Source organism: Scyliorhinus torazame, chromosome 16 (genome assembly GCF_047496885.1).
Source record: "Scyliorhinus torazame isolate Kashiwa2021f chromosome 16, sScyTor2.1, whole genome shotgun sequence".
NCBI lineage: Eukaryota > Metazoa > Chordata > Chondrichthyes > Carcharhiniformes > Scyliorhinidae > Scyliorhinus > Scyliorhinus torazame.
This window is the reverse complement of record NC_092722.1, coordinates 56947122-56967218: the sequence shown is the minus strand read 5'-3', so window position 1 is coordinate 56967218 and position 20097 is coordinate 56947122. Positions and strand designations below refer to the sequence as shown.

The 20097-nt window shown below is 46.6% G+C and overlaps 1 protein-coding gene across 4 annotated transcripts in view; it reads left to right on the top strand.

Annotated features, from left to right (window-relative positions):
• The window catches only part of kif17 (kinesin family member 17), a 164113-nt gene that overhangs the window by 46931 nt on the left and 97085 nt on the right, over positions 1-20097 (top strand). For all 4 annotated transcript variants that reach the window (XM_072478507.1, XM_072478506.1, XM_072478504.1 and 1 more), the window contains exon 4: positions 18673-18862. In XM_072478507.1, coding sequence (XP_072334608.1) covers positions 18673-18862 — 190 coding nt within the window. The remainder of the gene's footprint in view (positions 1-18672; positions 18863-20097) is intronic.

Here is a 20097-nt window from a genome sequence, read left to right as displayed (position 1 = left end):
ATTGGTCTGCCTTAAGGACAGATGTAAATGCGTTGAAAGCAATTCAGAGAAGGTTTACTAGACTAATGGCTGGAATGGGCGGACAATCTTATGTTGGACAGGTTAGGCTTCTATCCACCGAAGTTTAGAAGAGTAAGAGGCAATATAATTGCAACAAATAAGATCCCGAGGAGTTTTGAGAGGGTGGATGTGGAAAAGGATGCTGCCTATTGTGGGAGAATCTAGATTCTAGAACTAGGGGCTCCTGTTTAAAAGTAAGGGAAACACCTTTTTAAAACAGAGATAGGGAGACATTTTTTTTCTCTGAGGGTAGTGAGTCTATGGAACTCTCCTCCTCAAAAGGCTGTGGAAGTAGAGTCTTTGAATATTTTTAAGGCAGAGCTAAATAGATTCTGATAAACAAGGGCGTGAAAGGTTGTTAGAGAGTTGGGAATATGAAGTTCAGGTTACAATCAGATGATCCATGAACTCACTGAATGGTGGAGCAGGCTTGAGGGGCAGAGTGGCCTACTCCTGCTCCCAATTCGTGTATTCATATGTATTTTTGCATATTCACCTCCTGATTCCCTAAAGAATTTCTTCCATCTGGAATTCACGAGTCAGGAGTGTGGTGGAATATTTTCCACTACTCTTAAGGTTAGGTGGATTGGCCATGCTAAATTGCCCCTTAGTGCCCCGGGATGTGCAGGTTAGGTGGATTGATCATTTTTAAAAATAAATTTAGAGTGCCCACTTCATTTTTTCCAATTAAGGGGCAATTTAGTGTGGCCAATCCACCTACCCTGCACATCTTTGGGTTGTGGAGGCGAAATTCATGCAAACACGGGGAGAATGTGCAAACTCCACACAGACAGTGACCCAGAGCCGGGATCGAACTTGGGACCTTGGCGCCGTGAGGCAGCAGTGCTAACCACTGCGCCACCATTCTGCCAAGTAGATTGATCATGATCAATGCGCGGGGTTACTGATTTAAGGGTGGGGGAGTGGGCCTCGGTATAATGCTCTTTCGGGGGGTCAGCGCAGACCCAATGGACCAAATGGCCTACTTCTGCAATTTAGGGATTTTATGGATTAACGTGCATAAGTGAAGCTCAAAAAATAAATTTGCCATAATGCAGGACAAAGCATCCTGCCTGATCTGCACTGAACTACTACCTTAAATGTTGCTCCCTCCAATGCTGGTACATCATGGCTGAAGTTTGCAGTATCTACATGCCATCCTGACCTGGAAATGTATCTTAATTCTTTCATTACTGCTGGGTAAAATTCCTCTCCCTAACAAGATGACGCGGTAGGGCAGTGGTTAACACTGCTGCCTCACGGCGCCAAGGACCCGGGTTTGGACCCGGATCACTGTCCGTGTGGAGTTTGCACATTCTTCCCATGTCTGCCTGGGTCTCACCCCACAACCCAAAGATGTGCAGAGTAGGTGGATTGGCCACGCTAAATTTCCCCTTAATTGGAAAAAAAGTGATTGTGTATTCTAAATTTATTTAAAAACAAACACTCTCCCTAACAGCACTCTGGAAGTACCTACACCACACAAAGTGCAGCAATTAAAGATGATGGTTCAGCATCACCTTCTCAAAGCTAGCTAGGGATGGGGAATAAATGCTGGCTTTTCCAGTGATATTCACATTGTGAATAAATAAACAAAACTCAAAATCAGCATCCATAGAACATACACTGCAGAAGGAGGCCATTCGGCCCATCAAGTCTGCACTGACCCACTTAAACCCTCACTTCACCCTATCCCCGTAACCCCTCCTAACCTTTTTTGGTGACTAAGGGCAATTTATCATGGCCAATCCACCTAATCTGCACGTCTTTGGAAGGAAACCGGAGCACCTGAGCAGACACGGGGAGAACGTGCAGACTCCGCACGGACAGTGACCCAGCAGGGAATCGAACCTGGGATCCTGGCGCTGTGAAGCCACAGTGCTATCCACTTGTGCTACCGTGCTGCCCAGTATGCTACTATGCTGCCCAGATACCCAGTTGTGAAAATGACAGAATATAGCACTAGCTCTCTACACATCTGCAGTGATGGTACAGTCTGACCTTGAAGCCCTAAAAGGGCCACCTTGGTCTGAAGTAACTTAGCACAGCACTGTGCAGCTGAGTACCTATGGCCGACCATAGGGTCACACCAAGACAGGCTTGAGAACAGCACATGGAGGCACTCGGGAGAAACAGGTAATAGAAGGAAGCATTAGTTCTAAGTTTTAAATGCACATGTAAAAGTGAATTACTTTAAATATTAATGTACATAGTATGAATGAAGTCTAGTGTCTGTTATGTCCGTTATTTGAGTTTTATAATTGAGAAGATGTTCGCTGATTTGGTTGAAACGGGACACACAGTTCCTGGATTGCTACCTTATTGAACTAGGAATCTCCTAATTAACTGTCTTCTCTTTTGGCATCATCTTACCCTATATGCCTCTCTTAATTTTTCGTGCTCCTCCTATATTCCCAAGGGGAGCACAAATTTCAGGTGTGATTTTGGCAGTGAAGGTAGGAATTTGGGCTGCCTGTCAGAGCCACTAACTTTTCACCCTGGTTAAAGCACCCTGGAAATTCTGACCGAGTTGAGACTTCTGCCCATGCACTTCCATCCTAGCAGCATTTGGAGGATATTCCAGGGGATCTTCTCAGGAAAGCTGATAACACTTCCTTTGTGAACCTACACAAGGCTCCAAGATTTGGGTATTCAGTCCTTCAAGTCCCTGTGGGACTGAAGATTTCCTTTCTCGGCAAGGTGGCACAGTGGTTGGCACTGCTGCCTCACAGCACCAGGGACCTGGGTTCAATTCCGACTGTCTGCGTGGAGTTTGCATGTTCTCCCCATGTCTGTGTGGGTTTCATCTGGGTGCTTCGGTTTCTTCCCATAGCCCAAAGATGTGCAGGTTAGGTGGATTGGCCATGCCAAATTGCCCCTTAATGTCCAAAGGTTGGGTGGGGTTACATGGATAGGGCACGGGAGTGGGCCAAGGTAGGGCGCTCTATCAGAGGATTGGTGCAGACTTGATGGGCTGATTGACCGCCTTCTGCACTGTAGGGATTCTTCCCCCTTTCAACCTAATGAGGATCGAAGCATCTCCCTCCAGAGTACCTGGATACTACTCCCAAGATTGTACCAACACTGTGGGATAGGAGGACTTCCGGTTGATGGCATGCAGGTGGAGTTTGCATGTTAGGTGGCTCCTGCTCGAGTCTCTGGTTTCTGGATTTTAAAGTCTGGTTTCAGGGGCAGTTTCTGACAGGACTGGTGCCGGAAGGTGGGAGATGTTGAAGACCCAGAAGAAGGGCACTGGAAAGAAAGGGGTGGGCGAAAATCCAGCGTCGAGTGAGTTGTTGAGTCCGGTGGGAAGAAAAATGTCAGGGTTTGGATTGCTGGGTGGGGCCTCTCCCCTCACAGTGGAAACTCTGACCGAGGTGATGGTTGGAGAATTTGAGAGGCAGTTCACCAAGCACACGGAGATGTGGCGAAGGGGGATGATGGCTGCGATGAAAGAGTGGGTGGAGGAGGCGATTGCCCCGGTGAAGGCAGCAGTGTCGAAGACATCGGCCGAGGTACGGGAGCAAGGCGAGAAGTTGAATGGGGTGGAGGAGGCTCTGTTGCAGCACAGTGGCCAGTTCGCCTTGATGGCTGAGGAGCTGCGGAGGGTGGCGGAGGCTAACAAAGGGCTCAAAGCCAAGGTTGAGGACCTGGAGAACAGGTCAAGGAGACAAAATCTATGAATCAGGGGCCTGCTTGAGGGGGTGGGGGGCACAAGGCCAACCGAGTACTTTGCGAAGATGCTGGCGGAGTTGATGGGGGAGGAGGACGAATCCTCCCGATACGAGCTAGACAGGGTACATTGGTCGCTCAGGCCGAAGCCAAAAGCAAATGAGCCACCAAGGGCAGTTATAATTTGCTTCCATAAGTTTCATGGTAAGGAGAAGTTCCTGACTTGAGCAAAGCAAAGGCGAGAGGTGAGTGGGAATATACCAAGATTTGACGGTGGAACTGGCGAGAAGGCGGGCGGCATTTGGACTGGTGAAGGCAGCATCGTACAGCAACGGCATGAGGTTTGGAGTGGTCTACCCTGCGACGTTGAGAGTGACGTACAATACGAGGGATTTCTACTTCGAGACGATGGAGGCGTTCGTGAAGGCTGAAGGATTGGGACTGAAATGAGAGAGTGGACTGGAATTGGGACTAGGATTGAGGGGATGGGGACTGTGCTTTGTCTCTATCTTTCTTTTTTGTTGTTTCTCGTTTTGCATTTGATGGTGGGAATGAACGGGTTATGGGTTGGTCGAACAGGAGAGGGTAGTTACCTGTGTTTAGAGTTGGTTACAAGTATATTGGGCTTTAGGGTTATGTCGGGTTTTTGGGAGTGTGGTATTACCGTGGTTTTGTTTGTTTTTCTGGGACTGGGCTGTGGATGAGGGGTTTTGGGGGAGGAGGCCTTGGGCAGGGGCCTCCGCATTAGCAAGCGGAGTTTGGCTAGTGAATGGGAGTGTGGTGGGGGGAGAGGCTGCTGTCGTTGGTACCTGGTCAAACAGGTTTCGATGGGCCAGGGAGGTGTGAAAGGTGGGGGGATGGGATCGATACTGGGAGAGGTGTTTGCAAGAGGAAGTGGATTTGGAGATTCTGGGAGGGGTTTGACGGTAACAAAAGAATAGGGCGGGTCAGGCCTGAGTGGTGGGCACGGGGTTATGCTGGTGGGAGGGTCCGGGGGAGGGGTGGGTGGAGAGAGGTGAGAGACCTCCGGCCAGAATAGTGACGTGGAATATGAGGCGGTTATAGAATCATAGAATTTACAGTGCAGTAGGAGGCCATTCAGCCCATCGTGTCTACACCAACTCTTGGAAAGAGCACCCTACCCAAGCCCACATCTCCACCCTATCCCCATAAGCCAGTAACCTCACCCAATACTAAGGGCAATTTAGCAAGGCCTATCCACCTAACCTGCACATCTTTGGACTGTGGGAGGCAACCGGAGCACCCGGAGGAAACCCACGCACACAGGGGGAGAACGTGCAGACTCCGCACAGACTATGACCCAAGCCGGGAATCGAACCTGGGGCTGTGAGGCAATTGTGCTATCCACTATGCTACCGTGCTGCGAAGAGTGAAGAGATTGAGGGTATTCACACATTTGAAGAGCTAAAAGGCCAATGTGGTGATGCTGCAGGAACACCATTTGAGTGTGAAGGATCAGGTAAGGCTTAGGAAGGATTGGGTGAGTCAGGTGTTCCACTCGTGGTTTGATAATAGGAGTAGCGGTATTGGTGGGCAAGAGAGTGAGGTTTCTGATAGAGAAGGTTGTGGCGGATCAGGGGGCAGGTAGGTGAAAGTGATGGGTGCATTGGAGGAGAGGTTGGTTGCATAGTGAGGCCCCAAATGTGATGATGCGGTGTTTGTGAAGAGGGTGCTGGGTGCCATCCCAGATTTGGACACCCATAGGCTGATAGTAGAAGGGAATTGGAATATGGTGTTCCGAAGGTGGACAGGTCCCAGCCGCACTCACTGGCCCAGTTTGGGGGAAGGGGGGTTGAAGACGTTGGCTGGGCTTATGGAGGAGATGGGCGGAATGGATCCTTGCAGGTTCTTACATCCGAGGGAAGGGGAGTATTCGTTTTCCTTTCCGGTACACAAGGTGTATTCGATAATTGACTTTTCCATGGTGGGAAATGCGCTATTGGCTGGGGTTAGAAGGTCAGAGTACTCAGCAATCGCGATTTTGGATCATGTCCTGCATTGGATGGATGTGGTTTTGGAGAAGGTGTTAGCCCAGAGGTTGGGGTGGTAATGGACGGGTGGTTGTTCGTGGACCGGAGCTTCTGTGATAAGATTGGGATGGTAATCGAGGAATATGTGGGGTTTAATTGCATGGGGGAAGTCTCACAGTCGGTGATCTGGGAGAGTCTGAAGGCAAAGTAGGGAGGAGGTGATCTTGTTCAAGGCTAAGGTGGATAGGGAGGAGAGGGAGGAACACCAAAAACTGGAAGAGATTTTGGAGGTGCATGGGAGGTATGCGGGAGACCTGGACCCAGGTCTCCTGGCCTGGAGGAAGGAGTTGCCGGCAAGGTTCGATCAATTGTCTGTGGGGAAAGCAGTGCAGCAGTTGGGAAGGGCGAGAAGGCTGTCTACGGGAAGAAGGCAGGACATATGCTGGTCGGCCAGCTCCGGAGGGAGGCAGCGGCGAGGGACATAGTTTGGGTAGGGTATAGGACGGTGAAGTTGGTGGTGGCTCCGGAGCAAATTAATAAATTATTTGAGGAATTATATCGAGGAGGCGGGGGTGAGGGAATTCCTGGACGGGCTGGAGTATCCGAGGCTGGGAGAGGGAGATAGAGCAAGGTTAGGGGAGCAGGAGGCAATTGGGAGGATGCAGGCTGGGAAGGCGACGGGGCCCGATGGGTTCCTGGTTGAATTTTATAAGAAATTTAAAGACAAGTTGGCACCATTGACGGTGGGAATATTTGAGGATGCGATAGGCAGGGGTGTCTTGATGCAAACGATGGGGCAGGCTTCCATCTCGGTGAGCCTGGTGGTGGTGGTGACCACGTTGGAGATTTAGAGGCAGTTTAGGCAGCATTTTAAGCTGGGGACCATGTCAGGGGGGGATTGGGCGGAATTCTCCGACCCTCCGCGCCGGAATCACGCCCGGCGCGGGGGCGGATAATAGCCGTTCACGCCGGAAATCCGGCAAGACATGCAGAAAAGATTTACTAGGATGTTGCCGGGACTTGATGGTTTGAGTTATAAGGAGAGGCTGGATAGACTGGGACTTTTTTCCCTGGAGCGTAGGAGGCTTAGGGGTGATCTTATAGAGGTCTATAAAATAATGAAGGGCATAGATAAGGTAGATAGTCAACATCTTTTCCCAAAGGTAGGGGAGTCTAAAACTAGAGGGCATAGGTTTAAGGTGAGAGGGGAGAGATTCAGAAGGGCCCAGAGGGGCAATTTCTTCACTCAGAGGGTAGTGAGTGTCTGGAATGGGCTGCCAGAGGTAGTAGTAGAGGCGGGTACAATTGTGTCTTTTAAAAAACATTTAGATAGTTACATGGGTAAGATGGGTATAGAGGGTTATGGGCCAAGTGCGGGCAACTGGGACTAGCTTAATGGTAAAAACTGGGCGGCATGGACTGGTTGGGCCGAAGGGCCTGTTTCCATGCTGTAAACTTCTATGATTCTACAAGACGGCGCTTCTGCGATTATCCGCGGACCCACCAGTCGTGCGCGCAGTCAGGGGCCATTGAAAGTGACCCCAGCAGCGATTCTCCGCGCTCGACGGGCCGAGTTGCGCCGAGTCCCGCCGGTGTGGTTCACATGTGGTCCCACCTGGCTGGACCCTGCCGTTCTGGGTGCGGGGGCCGTCCTGGTAGGGAGTGGGGGATCCGACTCTGGGGGGGGCCTCCACGGTGGACAGGCCCGCAATCGGGGGCTACCGATCGGCAGGCGCGCTCATTCCGGGGGAGGCCTATGTTCCTCTGCGCCGTGCCCCTGTAGGGCTCCGCCATGTTGCGCGGGAGCCGGCACGGAGACGGCCGTCGCACGCATGAGCGGACCCGCGCTGGCCGTGCAGGGCCGCCTTTCGGCGCCGGAGCAGCGTGCAGCTCTCCGGTGCTGTGCTAGTCTCCCTGAACAGCGGTAAATTGCTGCGCCAGGAGGCCCGTTGACCCCGGCGTACACCACTCCGGTGTTTACACCGGCGTCAACACTTTTTGTAAAATTTGAAAGTTTTTAGTGTCATTTCTGGACATTAAGAACTGTCAGTCTGGAACATGAATTTAAACGACCGAACTTCAAGCTAATGCTCGAATACCAGAGCAGAAACATGAATTCAACTTATTATTTATTAATCCTGGTGCTATTTATTTCTTGGGTGTGATGTTTACTGAGCATTCTGTATTCTCCCTGTGTCACTGAGGTATCCTGTGTTCAGTATAAGTGGTGTGGGGTTTCCACATTTATTAAGCTAAGGTCTAATTCGTTTCAAAGGCAAATAATGGGAATGCAGTAATTGGAGTGCAGCTTATGTTGCTATGACACCAAGGGAGAATTGCTGTAATTAACATTTTTAAACTTCCAGGAAAGGATCTAAATGCCAGTTTAATTTAAAATGATTTTCATTCTAGAATAGTGTACATATATTTGGATTTTAATGGAAATTACAGCACAGAAATAGACCATTCAGTTCATTTGGTCTATGATGATGCTTCTGCATCACACATGCCTTCATCCAACCTACAAGGAGCAGCTATTAGACATTTAAAATAGAGGAAGCAAATAGCTTCTGTTGTAACACTGTAAAGCCTATAGAGGCTAAATTGGGTTGTGCACTTGCAAACTGTAAGGTTTGACATGCTCACATAAGACTCAGAAACTGGGAGTGAAATGAACATATAATTTGGTGTGCAAGATGCCATCTTGGTAAATGGAAATCAATATACAATGCTAATTAGAAGTCACCTCTGCAATTTTGAACCCCTTAATCCAGCCAACAAATTGTCTTAACCTCGCACAATTGAACATAATATTAAATGGCATGAAGGACCTTCACCAGGTCTATTTAAAGGGAATATAAGGTCCAGATTTATTGCTGGATTATTCCTTCTGGCTGTTGGTGCAATCATACAGGGTTTTAGAGCTTTCCTATACATGGCTAAAGGATTACTTTGGAGGATTGCTAGCGATTGCTGAAGTACTATTTTGCCATTTAAAATATTGTGCTCATGGAAGTTGTTTCCAGATTTGAGTAGGGCATCCTCTGGGATAAACATGATTGGGACAATGAGGAAATGCCAATTTAAGCAGGAAAAGCTGCTAGAAGGGGGTGATGAAGAGTTGGCAGGGGTGGGGCAAGGGAACTCGACAAGAAGCCAGGGTCTTCAGGGAGAAATTCTCTTCCCTCAAGTTCAACAAGAACCAATGTATGAGACATCTATTCTTCACAAAAGACGTTGTGAATGAAATCTGCACTGCTACAGATACATCTGCAGTCTCAAAGCAGGCCAGGGGCATTAACCTTTATGCGTCTAGCTCCATTCAGGCTGCTGCTGGAGATGTGAGCAACATAGAATTGCAGAATCCCTACAGTTAGAAGGAGGCCATTCGGCCTATCAAGTCAGCACCGATCCTCCAAAAGAGCACCCTACCGAGGCCCAGTTCCTCGTCTGATCCCCATAACTCTGTAAACCCACCTAACCGTTCGACACTAAGGGATACGTTAGCATGGCAGTCCACCTAACATGCACATCTTTGGACTGTGGGAGGAAATCGGAGCACCCGGAGGAAACCCACGCAGACATGGGGAGAATGTACAAACTCTACACAGACAGTCACTCGAGGTTGGAATAGAACCCAGGTCCCTGGATCTGTGAGACAGCAGTGCTAACCACTGTGCCATTGTGCCGCCAGTCTGAGGGTTTACTATGCACTGCTGTACAAGGGAGGTCATTAAAGCTCTCTGTACAATGAGAAACACACACAGACTATTCTACCTTGCCAGAGACAAACAGAGAGAAACAAGGATTTCTCAGATTACAAGTCTCCACATGATGTGTGTGCATGCACATTACCTTGTCTGGTCCTTATTTGAACTAAACAATTTTCATTTCTGATCCTCAAAATGGAGCTGACCACAATCCATATATCATACAGGTGCATGCCTGTTATCCTAGCAGCAGTAATAATTCCTTCATTCTGCATCAGTCCTCTTTCACCTGTACCCACATGGCAAGTCAATGGCTGGCTCAGAATGACCAAGTGTTATTCGTGGCTCAAAACTCCAGTTAGGACACCATGCATATGTGCACAGCAAACATACAATGAGAGCCATCTTGCCACAAGAATTATTATAAAGCACACTATTGGTGTTACTAAACAACACTTCCACTGCCTGGACTGCTCAGAGGAGCTCTGCAATACTCAGCTCAGCAGGGATTACAATTTGTGGTAGTATGCTGCCTGTTGCACAATGTCCATTGTAAAGGAACAGCTTGTTGCACCACCGATCAGGCAAGAAACCAAGAAATAGGGGCATAAGGAGAAGAAAAGTAGTGGAGAAGTGGTGGAACAGAAAGCAGAAGGGGGGCTACAATGGCACGGTAGCACAGTGCTGTTGTTTCACAGCGCCAGGGTCCCAGGTTCGATTCCCAGCTTGGGTCACTGTCTGTGCGCAGTATGAACGTTCTCTCTGTGTCTGCATGGGTTTCCTCCAGGTGCTCTGGTTTCCTCCCACAAGTCCCGAAAGACATGCTGTTAGGTGAATTGGACATTCTGAATTCTCTCTCTGTGTACCTGAACAGGCGCTGGAGTGTGGCGACTTGGGGCTTTCACAATAACTGCATTGCAGTGTTAATGTAAGCCTACTTGTGACAATAAAGATTCTTTTTTTTTAAATGTAAACAGCCCCTTTCTGCCTGGGCTGTAAAGATCATATTACTCCAATGGCACCAATAACCTCAACCACACCTCCCAGACAAAAGTAACACACTCTTCACCTGTCCTCTTCACTGACATTGCCCTCCTGTGATGTACTTCCTCGGTGGCTGTGCTGTGAGAGGTGAAAGCAGCTCCTCATACTATGAGGAGATTGAAGGGAGACCTCAAACATCCTAGAAGGCCCAGCTTCAACTGCCTTACCTTGGCCTGGTCTGGCTGATTGGCAACAGCAAGGGCACTGTTGGAGTGTTAGGGGTAGGAGCATGAGTCCACTTTCCCTGAAAGAGGAGAGCAGATTTCTGTTCCATGAACCCACTCCTGGGGTGGTGCCTTGTAAATCCACTGAGAAACAGATTAATGAACTGTTAAAAAAATTTCTTTCAACAGTGGTACCCAGAGCCATGATGGCAACAGTCTCAGCTTCCACTGCAGCACTCAGCTGTATAAACAATTGGTTGAGTACACCCATTAGTCTCCTGGTCAAGTCATCATCTGACTTCTCTGAAATAACTGTGCTCAAACAACCTTTGACAACTGGCAGTTTCATCTTTGCCGTCTTCTTCCTCTTCCTCTGACTGGGAATGTTCCATATTTTTGATATCTTAACTGGAAAAGTAACCAGGACTGGTTTCTGGGGAGAGGAGAAGCTAAGAAATGAGTGCTTACACCATCTGCAGCTTGTGAGCAAAAGCAAACTTTGTAAGATGAGGGAGAAGAGAGATGGATGATTGGATTTACAGATACTCATCAATTCCAGAGTCACCAGTGACCACAGCCTTAGCAATGCTCCTTTCAAAAAGGTCAACACTGTCTCCACGGCTGTATAATGTTATACTGACCCCATCCGGTGGAGAACACCAGAGATAATCGTCTCCCTGGACACAGAGAAGACCTTCGACAGTCGAGTGGAACTACCTCATTGAGGTACTAGAGTGGTTTGAGCGAGGGACAGGGTTCACCTCATGGGTTAAACTCCTGTACAACGCTTCCAAGGCGAGCGTTCGGACCAACGCCACCAGCTCTGAATACCTCCAGCTTCACAGAGGCACAAGGCAGGATGCCCGCTGTCCCCGCTCTTGTTCGCCCTGGCAATTGAGCCGCTGGCAATCGCCCTGCAAGACCCGGGAGGCTTAAGGGGAATCCGAAGAGGAGGCAGAGAGCACAGAGTCTCACTCTATGCGGAAGACCTGCTGCGCTACATCTTGAAATGAAAATGAAAATCGCTTATTGTCACAAGTAGGCTTCAAATGAAGTTACTGTGAAAAGCCCCTAGTCGCCACATTCCGGCGCCTGTTCGGGGAGACTGGTACGGGAATTGAACCGTGCTGCTGGCCTGCCTTGGTCTGCTTTCAAAGCCAGTGATTTAGCCCTGTGCTAAACAGCCACACTTGGACCTGCAAAACAGCATGAAAGAAATCACAAAGCTCCTGGGAGAGCTTGGAACTATGTCGGGCGACAAACTCAACATGGGCAAAAGCAAAGTTTTTGCGGTGAACCCGAAAGGGGGAGGGGCAGAGCTGGACGTTCTACCATTTAAAATAGCCCAAAACAAATTCTGCCAGCTGGGAATCCAGATAGCCCATGACTAGACTCTGACTGGACTCTGATCCACAAGTGGAACCTGACCAGTCTCGCAGAGGAATTTAAAAAAAGGACCTACTGAGATGGGATGCATTCCCGCTTTCCCTGGAGGGGAGGGTGCAAACGATCAAGATGAACGTACTGCTTCCTCTTCAGATCCATACTGATCTACATCCCCAAGGCCTTTTCCCAAACAATAGACAAAATGCTTATGGCGTTAGTGTGGGGAAGGAAAAATCCAAGAATCCCCAAAACAGTACCATAAAGGAGAAGAAGCATGGGAGGCCTGGCTCTCCCGAACTTGCAATATTACCACTGAACAGCCATGGCCAAGAGAGTGAGAAGGACGGGTGAAGGAACCAAATATGGAACGTGAGGATGGAGGAGTCCTCCTGATAGGAATGATCTTCTGGGCCCTCGCCACGGGAGCACTCCCATTCCCGCCAGCAGAACACTCGACTAGCCCAGTGGTGGAAGCAACACTGAGAACCTGGAACCAGATGAGGCAGCACTTCGGTCTGACCAAAGTGTCCACCATGGCCCCCATCTGTGGCAATGGCCATGGGTGGGGGGTTGTAGGGGACCCGCAATCTCACTTGGAGATCGGGACACCCTTTCAAAAGGGTGAGTTCAGCTCCCAAGTGCTGAAAAAAATTCTAAGTATGGGCTAAGCCGGTGAGAAAGTCCCCAGGGCCCAAAGTGTCATTAAATAGCAGTGGGGAACTCGCCAGCAGAGCCGGCAGGAAACTCCCTGAAAAACCCACCACAAATGAAATGTTTTCACCCCTAGTATTGTGCCATGAGAAAGGGCTAATTAATGATCTCATAATATGATAGAATTTTAAATTAACTTCGAAAATGTATTTTAATCTGAAATGAGGGTCTTAAATCTAAACAAAGGAAAATACGGAGGTATGGGGGGGGTGGAATTGGCCGTGGTAGATTGGGAAACTACATTAAAAAGTATGTATGATGGTAGATAGGCAATGGCTTGCATTAAAAAAATTAATACATGGCTTACAAAATATTTACAATCCTTGAGGCACAGAAACCAAGCAGGAAAGGTGATACAAACAGGGCTAACAAGAGAGGATAAAGACTTTATTCAATCAAAGGAAGAGGCTTTTAAAGTGGCCAAAACATGCAGTAGCCTGATAATTGGGAGTATTTTAGAATTCGGCAAAATACAACCAAGAAACTGATAAACGCAAGGTAAAAAGGAATAGGGAAGTAAACCTAAAAACAGGCTGTAAAATTTTCCACAGATATGTAAAAATGAAAACTTAGCAAAAACAAATGTTGAACCATTACAGGCAGAAACAGAGAATTTATAATGGGGAATATGGAAATGGAAATCCTTTTGTGTCAGTCTTCACAGAGGAAGATACAAAAAAAAACCCAGAAATACTAGAGAACCAAGGGAGAACTAAATAAATTAGTAGTGGTAAATAAAGTAGTACTGGAGACATTAATGGGACTGAAATTTGATAAATCAAGATAAACGAGAGGACCTAGTGAGAATGTAAGTTGTGAGGAGGCTGCAAAAAGCTTCAAAGGTATTTAGACAGGCTAAGTAAATGACCAAGATGGAACAAAATATGGAAAATTGTGAAGTTATCCATTTTGGAAGAAAAAACCCAGAAATGCAGAATGTTTCTTAAGTAGTGAGAGTTTGGGAAGTATTGATGTCCAAAGGGACCTGGGTGTCCTTGTTCATAAGTTACTGAAAGCTATCATACAGGTGCAGCAAGCAATTAGGAAGGCAGATGTATGTTGGCCTTTATTGCAAGAGGATTTGAGTACAGGAGTAAAAATGACTTGCTGCAATTGTATAGAGCCTTGTTGAGTCTGCACCGAAAGTATTATGTACTGTTTTGGTCTCCTTATCCAAGAAAGAATATACTTGCCATAAAGGGATGACAATATTGAATTCTTTACCCCTTCAGTCTGGCCTCAATAAAACTCGAGATGGATTTGTAGGTATAGTATTATTTATTTTTAACCAACTTGCAAGGCTGACTCGCTCCACAGAGATTCAGAACACACAAGTGGTCTCCTGGAGCTCCAGAACCGAGTGCTATCGGAGACAAATAAATCTTTACAAATCTCATTCAAGTTTCACATACAAGATTCCCATAGGTCATCCTATACACCTCCTGACCTGGCCATATATCCTGATTGGCTCACTTCGCATTCCTTAACCCTGGGCCTCTTGTTACCCAGCATCCTTTTCCCCATCCTTGCCATGCTTTCTGAATGCCTTTGTCCTTTGTTTGTGAACTCACTACTATCAGAATGGCTCACATCTACATTATTGTAATTAATATTTGAACTAACAATTTTATATCACATTCGTTTGTTCAATTCCTCATTCCCTCCTTTTATCATTTCATGATAACTTATCGGTCCAATCCGTAGCTACGGCCCCTCATCTAAGAAGTTTTGTTGCTGCATTTCCAATTCCTGTTGCAGCACCCCGTCATCCGCTGCACCCTCGTGGATCCTAACAGCCAAGATTCTAGGGGCGTCTTATCTGTTCCAGTGCACCCTGCATTTTACCCATCACGCATTTAAGGATGGCCAGGCCGACAAAGATACAGCCAAGTGCCACTGCTAAATACATGGCCATATTTATCAACCAGTCCTTCCAACCTCCGAATCCCCAGTTACCCCAAGCAGCTTATCATACTGTGAGTGGGAATTATCCCAAGGAAGGGGAAGGCAAATAGCCGGTGGTGCTGAACCCGGATCGTAAGGAAGAACATAGAACATAGAAAATACAGCACAGAACAGGCCCTTCGCCCACGATGTTGTGCCGAACCTTTGTCCTAGATTAATCATAGATTATCATTGAATTTACAGTGCAGAAGGAGGCCACTCGGCCCTTGAGTCTGCACCGGCTCCTGGAAAGAGCACCCTACCCAAACTCAACACATCCACCCAACACCAAGGGCAATTTTGGACATTAAGGGCAATTTATCATTGGCCAATTCACCTAACCTGCACATCTTTGGACCGTGGGAGGAAACCGGAGCACCCGGAGGAAACCCACGCAGACACGGGGAGGACGCGCAGACTCCGCACAGACAGCGACCCAAGCCGGAATCAAACCTGGGACCCTGGAGCTGTGAAGCATTGTGCTATCCACAATGCTACCGTGCTGCCCTTAAGAACAAATAAATCTACACTATATCATTTTACCGTAATCCATGTACCTATCCAATAGCTGCTTGAATGTCCCTAATGTTTCCGACTCAACTACTTCCACAGGCAGTGCATTCCATGCCCCCACTACTCTCTGGGTAAAGAACCTACCTCTGATATCCCTCCTATATCTTCCACCTTTCACCTTAAATTTATGGCCCCTTGTAATGGTTTGTTCCACCCGGGGAAAAAGTCTCTGACTGTCTACTCTATCTATTCCCCTGATCACCTTATAAACCTCTATCAAGTCGCCCCTCATCCTTCTCCGTTCTAATGAGAAAAGGCCTAGCACCCTCAACCTTTCCTCATAAGACCTACTCTCCATTCCAGGCAACATCCTGGTAAATCTTCTTTGCACCTTTTCCAAAGCTTCCACATCCTTCCTAAAATGAGGCGACCAGAACTGTACACAGTACTCCAAATGTGGCCTTACCAAAGTTTTGTACAGCTGCATCATCACCTCACGGCTCTTAAATTCAATCCCTCTGTTAATGAACGCGAGCACACCATAGGCCTTCTTTACAGCTCTATCCACTTGAGTGGCAACTTTCAAAGATGTATGAACATAGACCCCAAGATCTCTCTGCTCCTCCACATTGCCAAGAACTCTACCGTTAACCCTGTATTCCGCATTCATATTTGTCCTTCCAAAATGGACAACCTCACACTTTTCAGGGTTAAACTTCATCTGCCACTTCATCAGCCACTTCCGACTCGTCAGCAGATTTTGTATCCAAGTTGCTACTGTCCTTTTTATGAGCTAGTACTTTTCACACAGGTCTGTTGTGTGGCACTGTATCAAATGCCTTCTAAAAATCTATGCACACTACACCAACAGCATTAACCCCAGCGATCATTTCTGTTACCTCATCAAAAAACTCAAGCAAGTTAGTTAAACACGATTTCCCCTATAGAAATTCATGCTGGCTCTTCCTAATTCTATGCCAAATAATTATTTCTAGGAGCTTGCCCACCACTGATAAATTGACTGGCCTGTAATTGCTGGGGCTATCCTTAAAGCCATTTTTGAACAAGGCTGTAACATTTGCAGTTCTACAGTCCTTTGTCACCTGCTCTGAGTCTAGAGAAGACTGGAAGATTCTGACCAGTGTTCCTTCAATTTCCATTCTCACTTCCTTCAATATCCTTGGATGCACCTCACCCGGCCTTGTCGACTTTCAGTACATTCAACAGTATATTCAACACTTCCTCCTTATCAGTTTTGAATCCTTCTAGTGACGGAGTTTCATCGTTTGTCATCGTGTCCTGGTGTACAGGTAGAACGCATGTTTCCCCTGGCTGGGAAAGGTCTAGACTCAGTTTCAGGATTCAGAAAAATGTTGTCAGTGACAGGGTAGAGAATTTTGGAAATTCTCTACCCTAGAGGATTGTAGAGGCTCAATCATTGAGTATATTCAAGACAGAGCTCGATAGGATTCTATATATTAAAGATATCCCAGGATACAGGGATAATGTGGGAAAATAGCATTGAGGTAGTTCAGCCATGACCTAGTTGAATGGCGGAGCAAGGGCCGAATAGCCTACTTCTGCTTCTATTTTCTAAGCTCCAAAGCTCCCTTCTCCTTACAGCCTCTAGCCCAGGAATTCCCTCCCCCACATTACTTTTATATGGCCTGGGTCACTCCGCAATCCTGGGACTCCAGTGCCTGTCATTCCGACAATAGCCACAGTCTCCACAGTGTCACTGCTGAGCACAAGAGCTCCCAGCCCCTGATTGGCCAGCAGCTCTTGGTGGGCAAGATTTCACCCTTGGGGTTATGATACCAGGGGGAGACCTGCTGCTTGCCTTACCATTGCCTGATTGGTGAATGGTCTGGCGGGCCTTGCCAATAAAAAGCCAATGAGTGTCTCAGGTTAGACCCTCGACGCCTCACCAAGATCCCACCCTATATCTGCGTACATTTTAAATTAATCAGTCCGAACTCACTTCCCGTAATTTAGGAAGGAAAAATAAACCAGGGCTGGAACCTTTTGTTCTGGAGTGTTTATTCACTGGAGGGTGTGGAAGGGGAGTGTTATCTGCTTGGGGATAGGACAGCTGACCAGGTGTGATCTGACGCTGGTCAGCTCATTACATATTCATCTGTAAGGAACTCACCAATTCACGTGGCTGGGGCAGGCAGGAAGATGCTCTCCCTACAGATACCTCATGGGGTCGAAGGTTGGGACACCATATTTAAAGTCTACCCAGACAGCCTGCACTATTACTTCCACCCTTCCCCAGCCACTCTTCCATCCTTCCTTGCTAACCCTTCTTCCCTCCCTTGGTCATCCTCTGTGCAACTTGCAAAGCTACCACCCAGACACTCGCCAAGGAGGGTAATGCAGCAGCAACTGTAATCATGGAAGAAGTCTATCTCGCCAGGATATGTGGAGTTGTAAAGGTATACGCTCTAATTTCTCATTGGCAAGGAACTTAATCCCAGTGAAGTGGCCTTTTAATGAGTTTACATAACATGCAAAGGGCTTCCCAACATTGCTAGTTGGGAAGCCCCCCCTGCCTTTAAAGTCCCAAGAACATAATTGCTAAAATTCAACATGCTGTCAGGAAACTGGTTTTTAGCCTCATGCCAATTTAAGTTTCCCTGCCTGCCAAACGTCCTGCTACTGGAGGGACTGGAAGATTCTGCCCTGGATTCTGAATGTTGAATATTTTCCAGTAACCCCTGCTGGAAAGTAAAAAGTACATTTTGGGTGAAAACAGATTGTACTCTGGTGAGGGACCCCACAGTGGAATATCCTGCCAATACTTGCAACCTAGTCTTGCACATAAAAAAGTATCAGTTAAGTGAAATACTGGAGGGATGTCTGCACCCATGGAACCTCAAGAGACGAATAGTTTAAGCTGGCATTTTGGTACAGTACCCAAGGAGTGCATCCGTGTTAAGGTGCCAATTTCCAATTGCAGTTGGTACAAGAGCTGAGGAGTTCTCCCACTCATGGCTGACAGTTATCCCCCAGCCAACATTGCACCAGAAAAATGGATTATGTTGTCATTTATTTTCTTGCTGTTTGTGGGATCTTGCTGCATATAAATTGGTTGCTGTGTTTCCCAACTACACATACCGCACTTCAGTCATATGAAGACCCATAGCAGAAACTCACAATCCTAAGTAGACATTGTCCTTGAAAGAAGGGAATGCTGATTATGACTACACTTCAAAAGTAATTACTTTGGAATGTCCTGCAGTTGATTAAAATGCTATATAAATGCATAGTTTCTTTATTTCTTCACATCACAGCAATAGTTAGCACCGTCAGGAGAAAAAGAAAATAAAAGTTCAATTAAAAGTTGCAGAATTATATGTAAAAAGAATCTTTAATCCTTTGACACAAATAATCTGCACAATGAAGGAGTTTTATATTGTTGAGTCAAATTTTTCCCAAGTTTCTAATGAGTTTTTCTCACACCTCTGATTGTAGCTCAAGGAGCATCCAGAGAAGGGCATTTATGTGAAGGACCTCTCCATGCACACTGTACACAGTGTCTTAGAGTGTGAGAAAATCATGGATATTGGCTGGGGCAATCGAGCTGTGGGATATACCCTCATGAACAAAGACTCATCACGATCACATTCTATATTCACCATTCACTTGGAGATGTGCTCAATAGGTCAGTTATTCAAATATCACAGATGAAAATGTTAATATTTTATTTGTAGTGGTTTATTTCTGAAATATCATTCTTGTAAGATTCATAAGTCAGAACTTCTTCCAAAATTACATTTTAACAAATAACATTTTTTTCCTTGCAATTGAAATCTTTTTTTCCTCTATCCTTTTCTCTGCATTTTACTTGTATCCTTTCTCCGGCATATTTCTGTTTATGTCTCTTACTTTCCCCTCTGTTGTCATCCTTTTTTACAACAATGCTCTTTCCACCGTTTCTCATTCCTCTATGAAATAGGATTGAGAAATGTACAATGTCAAGACTACCATTTACCATCCCAGTATTGTGGGAATGCACGGAAATTATTTTAAACTCTTGCTTATTTTTTTGCTTTTGGTGATGAAATGTAGTTCACAAAAGGGTTAAGGGAATTAAATGAAATCATGGCTGATCTGAGGCATAAACACCATAAACCTGCCTTTGTCCATACCCCCCCAATACCTCAGGTTAACAAAAATCTATCTATCTCAGCTTTAACAAAATTTTAGAGTACCCAATTAATTTTTTCCAATTAAGGGGCAATTTAGCGTGGCCAATCCACCTACCCTGCATATCTTTGGGTTGTGGGGGCGAAACCCACGCAAACACGGGGAGAATGTGCAAATTCCACACGGATAATGACCCAGAGCCGGGATCGAACCTGGGACCTCGGCGAGATGAGGCAGCAGTGCTAACCACTCAGCTTTAAATTTAACAATTGCAACAGCATCAATTGCCATCAATGGAAGAGTGTTCCAAACTTTTACTACATTTGACGTGTATAAGTGTTTCCTAATTTCACTCCTATATTTTTAGATGATGCCCCGTCGCCAAGACTCCTCGATCAACTGAAATAGCTTCTCCGTATCTCCATTTAATATCTTGAAAACCTCAATCAAATTATCCCATAACCGTCTAAATCCCAGGCAAATACAGCCTCAATCTGTATAATTTAACCCTTGGAGTCCAGTTATTATTTTGATTAATCTACACTGTTCACAGTACTGCAAGCGTGATCTAAGCAGGACTTGGTATAGCTGAAGTATAACTTCTACCCGTTTGTATTCTAGTCCTCTAGATATAAAGGCCAGAATTTCACTAACCTTTTTAATTACTTCTGTACCTATTCATGACAGTTCAATGATCTATGTTCTTGTCCTCCAAGTCTCTTTGGGCCTTCACCTTCAAGCTTTTCCCTT